The 9,260-nt window shown below is 31.7% G+C and overlaps 1 protein-coding gene across 6 annotated transcripts in view; it reads left to right on the top strand.

Moving 5' to 3' along the window:
• The window catches only part of CSMD3 (CUB and Sushi multiple domains 3), a 1,257,965-nt gene extending 1,254,209 nt beyond the window's left edge, over nucleotides 1-3,756 (top strand). For all 6 annotated transcript variants that reach the window (XM_086695899.1, XM_086695901.1, XM_086695900.1 and 3 more), the window contains one exon: nucleotides 1,739-3,756. In XM_086695899.1, the coding sequence (XP_086552025.1) occupies nucleotides 1,739-1,898 (160 nt within the window). In that variant the 3' untranslated portion in view covers nucleotides 1,899-3,756. The remainder of the gene's footprint in view (nucleotides 1-1,738) is intronic.
• The last annotated feature ends 5,504 nt before the right edge of the window (nucleotides 3,757-9,260 follow it).

A 9,260-nucleotide genomic window follows, 5' to 3' on the forward strand; every position in this document is an offset into this window, starting at 1 on the left:
GTTGAAATTTGTGATGTTTGGATGTAAACAAAGGAGTTGAGAAACCAAATTCTTTTAAGATGTATCCATTTTAGGAATTAGGTCCCAGAAACAGGTAGGGGCAAGTCTGCCTTTGTACCATAGCAAATGTCCTCAAATTATGCAGTGGGGTGTGGGAAACTAGAAATAAGAATTTCTCAAAAGAGAGGGAAATAGAGAAACAAAGCAGGAATTCAAGATCAGCAGGTTATGCCAACCATCCTAGGACCCGTGTGTTTTGTTAAGTAAAACCAAATGTTCAGTTATTAATAACTCTGGAAACTATTTTCATGACTTCATTATCTATAGTCATTTCTTCTTGGAGATTTTGAATTTATTGTTCTGGTGTATATCATTTTTTTAATTTAAATTTTATTTAAACTTCAGTTAGGTGATGTACCATGCAATATTTGTTTCAGGAGGAGAACTCAGTGATTCATCACGTACATACAATACCCAGTCCTTATCCCAAGTGCTCCCCTTCACACCCATCACCCATCTAGCCCATCTCAAACCCACCTCCTTCCACCAACCCATAGTTTGTTCTGTATCATTAAGAGTCTCTTGCAGTTTGTTTTCTCTTCTCTCCCCTCTTCCCACATGTTCATCTGTTTTGTCCTAGATTCTGCATATGAGTGAAATCATGTGGCGTTTGTCTTTCTCTGATTGACTTATTGTGCTTAGCATAATATATTCTAGCTCCTTCCATGTTATTGCAAATGGCAAGATTTCATTCTTTTTGAGAGCTGAGTTATATTCCATATATACGCACCACATCTTTATCCATTCATTAATCAATGGACACTTGGACTGTCCCCATAGTTTGACTATTATTGATAATGCTGCTATACACATTGGGGTGCATGTATAGCCTTCAAATCTGTATTTTTGAATCCTTCTTTGAGATTTTGAATTTATTGTTCTAATGTATATGATTTTTAAGAAAATTGAGTATTTATGTTTCTGGGATACTCCAAGTACCTTCCCAAATTAGGCCTCAGTGTTAGTTGTCTGCTCTTTCTGAAATCCTTTTTTAATTAGTGCAGAACTGCCTCCTCTTTGTTCTTCACGTCTCAGATTACATTTTATCTCTGCAGAGGTACTTTTCCTCATTACTCCTCCAAAAGTGGGGCCCAGTTCCTTCCTGTCATATCAACTCTTTTCCTTTTCATCAGAACAATTCTCATTACCTACTTTTTGTTTTATTTATTATTTTTTAATAAATATTTATTTATTAATTATTTTCTATCACTACAGTGATATGCCTAGGATCCATATGCATATGCCCGAGATCATGCTTGGTACATAATGAATGCTCAGTAAATATCTGATGAATGAATGAATGAATGAATGAATGAATAGTAATAAGATTTAAATTTTATTTTATCATAATTTATACTATACATGCTAGTTCATAACGATTATTGTTGCATCAGAAAATTTAAATTTATGAGATTAGTCATAATATATTATTGATACTTGTATTAGTCAGATTGGTACGGTATATTAATATGTATTATGTTAAATAATAAAAGTTACTCAGGATTTAAAAGTGACAGGTAAATTGTTCAAATTTGATCTGTTGAGTTTATAATTTCTCAATTAATGCTTTGAAGTTACATTACGCAGTAACAATGATAACTCAAGTGTGTTATGTTTGAGCCCTACTCTGCTATTTCTAGAAAGTTAACACATAGCTAATCCATGTTCTCATCAACAGGACTGCACCCAAAACACAGTATACAGGATGTTCAGTTCATGAAAATAACAATGGCCAAGCAGCTTTTGAAAACCCCATGTATGACACCAATGCAAAGTCAGCGGAAGGCAAGGCAGTACGATTCGATCCCAACTTGAACACTGTCTGCACAATGGTATAACATGGCAACTCTTTGCCTTCTTCAGAAGCTTGGAAATCGACACACAACACAGTGCACATTTAGTTCACTGCTAAACAAATTAAAGCACACTTTTCAGGACTTGCTGGGTCACCTTTTCCTGAGGAATGATAGAGAAGAGTGTTTTTTCATAAACTGGACCCTAATTCTTCTTCATGTTTACCATGGAGAGTTTTACAGAAATTTGGCTGCACTCTGGGAGTGCTTACTCACAGTTTATTTGCTTTTTTTAAAAAGGAGATTATTCTAAAACATAAACTTCTTTGCATATATTGGAGGAGCATCCACTATCAGTATTTCTGTGCTTTATAAAGTATATTAGAGGGACTGGGTTTAAAAAAAAAGATATAGGGTAGAAAATAAGAGCTATACTTACAAGAGTCAATAGACCACTGACTTCTCTTTAACAGTCATGAGCCACATCATGCCCATGAGTCTATTTCACACCACTCTGTCAGCTACTCATTTTTGTTAATCGAGTCATTGTCTTCCTTATCTCCATGGTTATTTCAGATTGAGTCATGCCCTCAAATGTTTATGAGCTAATTTATGCCACAGAAGAGATAAGATTGCCTTCTCTGATTTGATTCCTTCTGGTACTTGTCCTTCAGTATCATATTGTCTCTATTTTTAGATTGGTCGTCATAGTTTCTGTAAATGGCAAGATCATTGTGCTGTTCTCCCAATTTCCCTCATTATGCTATAACCGAGATTATTCACTAAGCCACGCGGCGGTGTTTAAAACCTTGCTTCGATCTGTTTTGTCACCCAGAAACCACTCGACCTGGCAAAAATTATCTATAGTAATGATGATTCTGCAGTTATTTGAGACACCAAACTTACCATCCTTTACCACACTCTCCAAAGTTTTCGAAAGACCAAACAGAACCTATTAATCTGTTGCATTTAGTTGATGATATATGCCATTTTCCTTCCAAATGAGCCTTCAAATTTATTTAACATTGTTTTGAACTTTTATCAACAATGAGTTAAAAATGTAAGATTTTAAGCTTTGAACTTTTATCTAACAGTGAGTTAGACATACATTTTGGTCCAGCCCATAAATATAATGACTACAAAAAATTTACACTTTCAAATGACCAATATAAAGTTATTTCCTAAAGGCATAGGTTTTCCAAATTTTCACACATTTTAAACTTTCTATAGTCTTATTCGTAAGAAGCATGTTTCAGATATGACAGGTTTCTTTCACTGTCAAATTAAGATACACATTTGCAAGTTATTGGTGGCTCATTTACAACTGTATCACGGCAATGCCAGCATATTGGTTTAATAGGTCATTGTCTTCCTTTTATAGCATGTTTTACTTCATTGAATAAATTATGTACCCAGTGTGAACTCTTTGTTGATGTCCCTCTCAAATGCGGATAACTCTGTAAACAGTCTCGACTTTTTGTATCATGAGACAGAGTGCCTAAGAGAAATCATTGCACCCAGAAGCGCTGCTTGGATCTATCTCTACAACATTTAGTGAATTTCTTGTAAACCACTTTGAGATACATTGTTTTGGAAATTCATACAATTTTCTCAACATTGTACTCTACTGACAGGATGCTGTTTTAAATTTTATGCCATCAGTTATTTATTCTTGTTTATTCAAATGACTGCAATAACAATGATTCATTCATTAATGTTAAGGTTAATACATTTAAGATCTTGTTTAAACAATGTTTCTTCTGCAACTGGCTACTCCTCTTATATTAATGCATACACTTTTGTAAAGAAGTATATTTTTATGAAAAAAAAACTTTGTAAAAGTATGATGTAAATTTTCAGTGCAATGTAAACAAAATAAAAATGGATAATTGCTTTTGTAAAATGTGTATTCTTTTCAAAATTGTTAGTATACTGGATAGCAAAAGGAATAAACAACCTACATTTATTTGGTGTTTTCAAGTTCCAAACTGCATATTATATATACTTATTTAGCAACATAATAATGAGACATGGGTGTTTTTCTTTATATTTTGCCGTTCCCCAAGTGTGACACTCTTTTAGAAGTAAACAGATTCCCACTAAACATTATAGTATCCTAACAATCTCGTCTTAGAATTTTCCTTAGATGTAAATATTTTAACACTAGTGTCTAAATTCGGGTATATCTGATGATTTCCAATATTTCTGTAGTGTATTTTGTAGAGATACTTGTTTTTAGCATACTTCCAAGGTATGGACTTAATCTTTTGAATAGCTACATTAAACTAATAGTCAAAAAATCTATTTGCCAGGGTGTAACATGTAAAATTTTGTATTCAATAAATTTATCAAGTTTACAAAGTTTATCAAATTTATAAAGTTCAAAATACAAGTTACTTACGTTCAATTTTAGAAGAGAACTTTTTCCCAAAACATATTGTCTTTATATTTCACAGCCTCAAACTCTAACTGTTGAAAGTCTTTCTCTGTGTATTACACTTTCATTTGAGAAATGAATGCTTCTTGATATAATTATAGTTTCTTTCTAAACTTTAACTGTATTACTTCCACCATACACTCATTTCATGTCTTCTAAACTTTCCCTTGTTGCTGTTTGTCCTTATTTTTATTCCTCTCTGTGCTTTTTTCCTTCCTTTTTCTTTTTCTACTTTTCGATTTGCTTTTTCTTTTCTGCTATTTTTCTTAATATCCTTTTCTGTTTTACATGTCTTCTCCTTTTTACCCTTAGATTATTTCTCCTCTTAATGCCCAGTTTCTCCTTAATCTTCTCAAAAGTTAGCAGCAATTTTAGTGGAAGCAGTGTTATTTTTATTTTTTACCAGCTTTATTGGAGTATAATTAAGCTATTTAAATTTCATGGCATGATGATAAATATATTTTTTATGAGAGCATTTAAAGTCTACTCTCTTATTAAATTTCAAGTAAAGAAATTATTTTAAAGAGGCTTCTTGTACTTCCTTAGGTTTAAGAACATTAAACCAACAGGTTCTACCCAGGATCTCTTGATACTGGAGCCTAAGGAGAATGATTGTGGAAATAGACCAAAGGGTCCGATTTCTTTTTAACTTGTCCTTTGCACGTACAAATGAGAGAAAGAAAAAATGAAACAGATATAACATTGGCTTAAAGAGTGAACAAAAATAACTAGATGATGCTCTCTTAAGGAGATTAAGAGAATACATTGTCTAAGTATTAATCTGTGTATCGATATCTATAAATTTAAAATAGGCACAGATTAAGTAAGGTAAAAAAAAATCTCTTCTGTAGCTTATAGAAATTCATGAGTCTAAGAAATATTTTAGAACAAGTAGTTTGAAATTTGCCTGAAAAAATATTGATTTGCTGTTTTTTTTTAGGATAACTTTGGAGGAAAGGGAATATTGATCCAAGAAGATATACATGTTGTAAAATTCTGAGAAATATCTTTCTGTCATCACTACATGAGCTTGGTATTCCAAAATAATGTAAGAGCAGATTTAAAAGTTACTAGGGAGTAGAAATGGCCACTGGATGTTAGATTTCATTCTTCAGTGTACAAGCAATGAAACCAGTGATCACCTGCCAAATACTTTCCCAACTTTTAATAAGTTCCCATGTGTAATAATTTTTATTAGCCTTGAAAAAGAAGTATATTCTATATATTCAAGTTCATAGCTATAAATTGTATTGCAAATCACAAAACAAGAAATCTGTGTTTAAACTTTCATAAGATCCAAACATCGCTTGTAACTATTAGGATATCTATGAAAATAGGATGAACCCAGATGCTTTCACGGGACCAATAAGATAAATAGTTATAGAGGAAAATGTAGAACCATCTACATAGTATGACTTAAAAGGAACCTAAAGGCCTTTATTCTCAGCAAGTGTCTTTACACCCTTGAGTTAAGATTGGTATCTCCTGAAGGGACCTGCTAGAATGATATGCTAGAATATCTGTATGTTAGATATTCTGGAAATGTTAGAATATCTGGAGAATGTCATATAATAGCATTATAATCCCAATAGCCAATGAACACAGCCAATATGAAGCAAGTCTGTAAAGCTAGCATTCCTAATCCTATTTTTAAACCAAGACTTTTCCCAGACTATGATACTCTTTTTAGAATGATGCTTTTAAATACATAAAGTGAAATACAAAGGAAATTATAAATAAATAGTAAAAAAGTTACAAAAATATTTTGTGTTATAATATATATGAAACAATGTGCATATGTATAAATATATACTAATATACATATGTATACATATATACATACTTCTTTACTATACATTAAATATGTAGCTAATATTGTCTGTAATTTTGTAGACTATTATAAATAATACTTTGAGATATTTGTGACATTTAACATGACATGAAAATATCTGTGATTTTTATTAGTGACAAAATCAGAGATTATTTTCGCCCAACTTTTTAACAGAAAGAAAATACCATATTTTAATGAAAATATCAGTGAAGATAAAGGTAGAGCTTTTTCCCATGCAAGTTTCCAAACTCTTTGAATTCTACTGGCATATCAAATTAATAACCCTGCCTTAGAGGTTGGAATTCACAGTAAGTACTTTGAGGGGGCAGGGAAGAAGCAAACATTGATTGCTCTCTTGAGCTGTTGGCAATGAAAATGGAATGTTTAATTTGAACTTTGGTTACCAAATAGCAGCATAAAGTCAATGGACTCGAAGAAGGAATCCCCTGTGAGGTGTAAGTATAGATAGTATAATGTCATTAATCAATTAATTTATTAAAAGCAAATATTTTCTAACATTAAATGTATGTATATTACTTTACTGTGAGGTATAAAAGATATTGGATGAGTAAAAATATAAGAAACACATGGATCTTATCCTGAAGTAACTTAAAATCTTGTCAAGCTGTTAAACAATTGTTAAAATAATATGCCACACAATAATCCTGTGCAGTAACTATTCACAATTTCCATGAGGAATGCATATTTTCTCTTCTATTTCATCTGTGTGTCTTTCCAAAGAATCTTTATGAGTTGAATAAAACTTTATCTATCAAATGTCATTTTCAATTTAATGGGGGAAAAACACCTAGAGTTTCAATAGAAATCAATTAAACAAGACAAGACAAAGGTCAAATTTTTATTTAAAGATATGCTATTTGGGGCGCCTGGGTGGCGTAGTCGGTTAAGCGTCCGACTTCAGCCAGGTCACGATCTCGCGGTCCGTGAGTTCGAGCCCCGCGTCAGGCTCTGGGCTGATGGCTCAGAGCCTGGAGCCTGTTTCCGATTCTGTGTCTCCCTCTCTCTCTGCCCCTCCCCCGTTCATGCTCTGTCTCTCTCTGTCCCAAAAATAAATAAATGTTGAAAAAAAAATTAAAAAAAAAAAAAGATATGCTATTTATTAAGGGAAATCTGTCTTCCTTTTCACCTAGTAGTTCTATTCAATAGGTTATTTTTTTAAAAAGCCAGAGAGTGGGTATTTGACATGGATTTTCAAATTATGTATTATTTATATATAGTGGAAAATATATCACTAGCTACCAGTGTGCAAGTATCATAAATGTTCACTAACCTGGGGATCTTTTGAAAGGACCATACGTTTGTAACTGTTAAAATCATATTTCAAAGTTAATGACATGAAGATTTCAATGTTTAAGCAAAAACTACTCGTTTCTCTCTCTCTTCTACTCCCTTTTCTCTGCCTCTCTCCATTTTTCTTTTTTTCTTCCAAATACATGCATATACAGACATAAATGTCTTGAAACAAATTAAAATAAATAGTAGTTATGATCATCCGGATTGTAATGATTACATACATATTTTTTTGTTTTGGGTTTTTCCAGAGTGCATACATTTAATTTTATTATAAAAATATAATAGTTTTAAATGAAAAAAGTAGCTTAAAATTTAAAAGTAGATTTTACTTTTTTTTCTGATAATTTTGCTTAGAAGAATATCCACACCTAGAAGTGATAGCAGAAGAGCCTGAGCTTAGGATGCTCATGTCCACTGTGTCAATATGAATAAAAACCAAAAGAATTAAAAGGGATAATGTCTACACAAAACAAATTGTTTAAATGAGTTAAAGAAAAGTGAGAATAAAATTAGTAAATCTCTTAATAATTATTTTTGTCAAGTATCTATATTTTTTACTTTCCTTTTGTGGTTTGCATTGCATCAAAATTGCCTGGAATAAAAAATTGCATGAACAGGTAGTTTTTTCCTTGAAAATTAAACTTCCTGTAAAAATGTAAAGTATGGAAAAGATCCTGAGCCAATTTTTTTTATTTGTATGTTTTCAAAAAATAAATATTTCTCCAAAAACTGTAGTAGTAGATGCTTAACTTTATAGAATAGTTTTTAAATGTCAAAAGTCTTAAAAAGTACTTGACCAGGAGTTGGCTTTCTTATGATTATTCCTGTGAGTCTATGAAGTTATGAATCTCTTTTTCTTTAAAGCAGTAACATTATCCAACCGAAGCTTTTTATTTTACATTGCATTTTCCTGTTACTAAGATGTATTTAAAGTACTTTTCCTTGAATAGTGTCACATAACTAAGTGCAAAGCATCATTATTAAGTGACACTTTAAAATATTCCTTAGCACTAAAAAGGAGCAAAAACCGTATTATTTGCCCAGGAATTTAATAAGTGGTTTCTTTATACAAAGGACATTTTAGCTGTTTGTATGCCCCTTCACCCCTACTCACCACATATTGTAGCTAATGGCAAATCCTATCAGCAACTCATTTGGGAAAGCAAAGCTCAAATTTTTACGTATAAATGATTTGATGCACTTTTTTAGTAATAATAGACTTCAGCAATACCTTGTTGTTTAAAATTGCAATTTCACTTTCAGCTCTCTGGATATGACTGATATCAGATGACAAAGATGCATATTTAGAGAATGAAAGTAAAAGTAATTTCAGTATAAAGTATGGAAAAGTTAATGTTAACGGAGTCACTTCAAGAATCAACAAAGTACATTTATTCATAAAATAAGTTTAATACGTAAACTATTTTTGAATGGCAAAACTAATAGTTCTTGTATAATACTTGTTTTGGAAATGCAAATCTATGGGGTTTGTACAGTGATAATTAACTCACAATCTACCTTTAAGTAACATTATACTTCATGCATCATGTTAAAACCTTACAACAGTATACTTTCATTTCTTCCCCCCCAGGCATTTTACCATTGTTTTCATACAGTTTGCTTTTATTTTTACTTATATTATAAAACCCACAAAGCATTGTTATTAAAAGTCAACTAAATTTTAAAGAATAAGAAAAAGGTATGTTTATTTACTTACATAAACCATTTCTGGTGCTCTTTATTAGTTGTATAGATCCAGAGTGACTTCTGTCATCATTTCCTTCCGTCTGAAAGACTATTTTTTTTGTTTCTTTCTTGTTTAAAT

The sequence above is a fragment of the Puma concolor genome, chromosome F2, assembly GCF_028749965.1.
Source record: "Puma concolor isolate L17-30 chromosome F2, mPumCon1.1.hap2, whole genome shotgun sequence".
Taxonomy (NCBI): domain Eukaryota; kingdom Metazoa; phylum Chordata; class Mammalia; order Carnivora; family Felidae; genus Puma; species Puma concolor.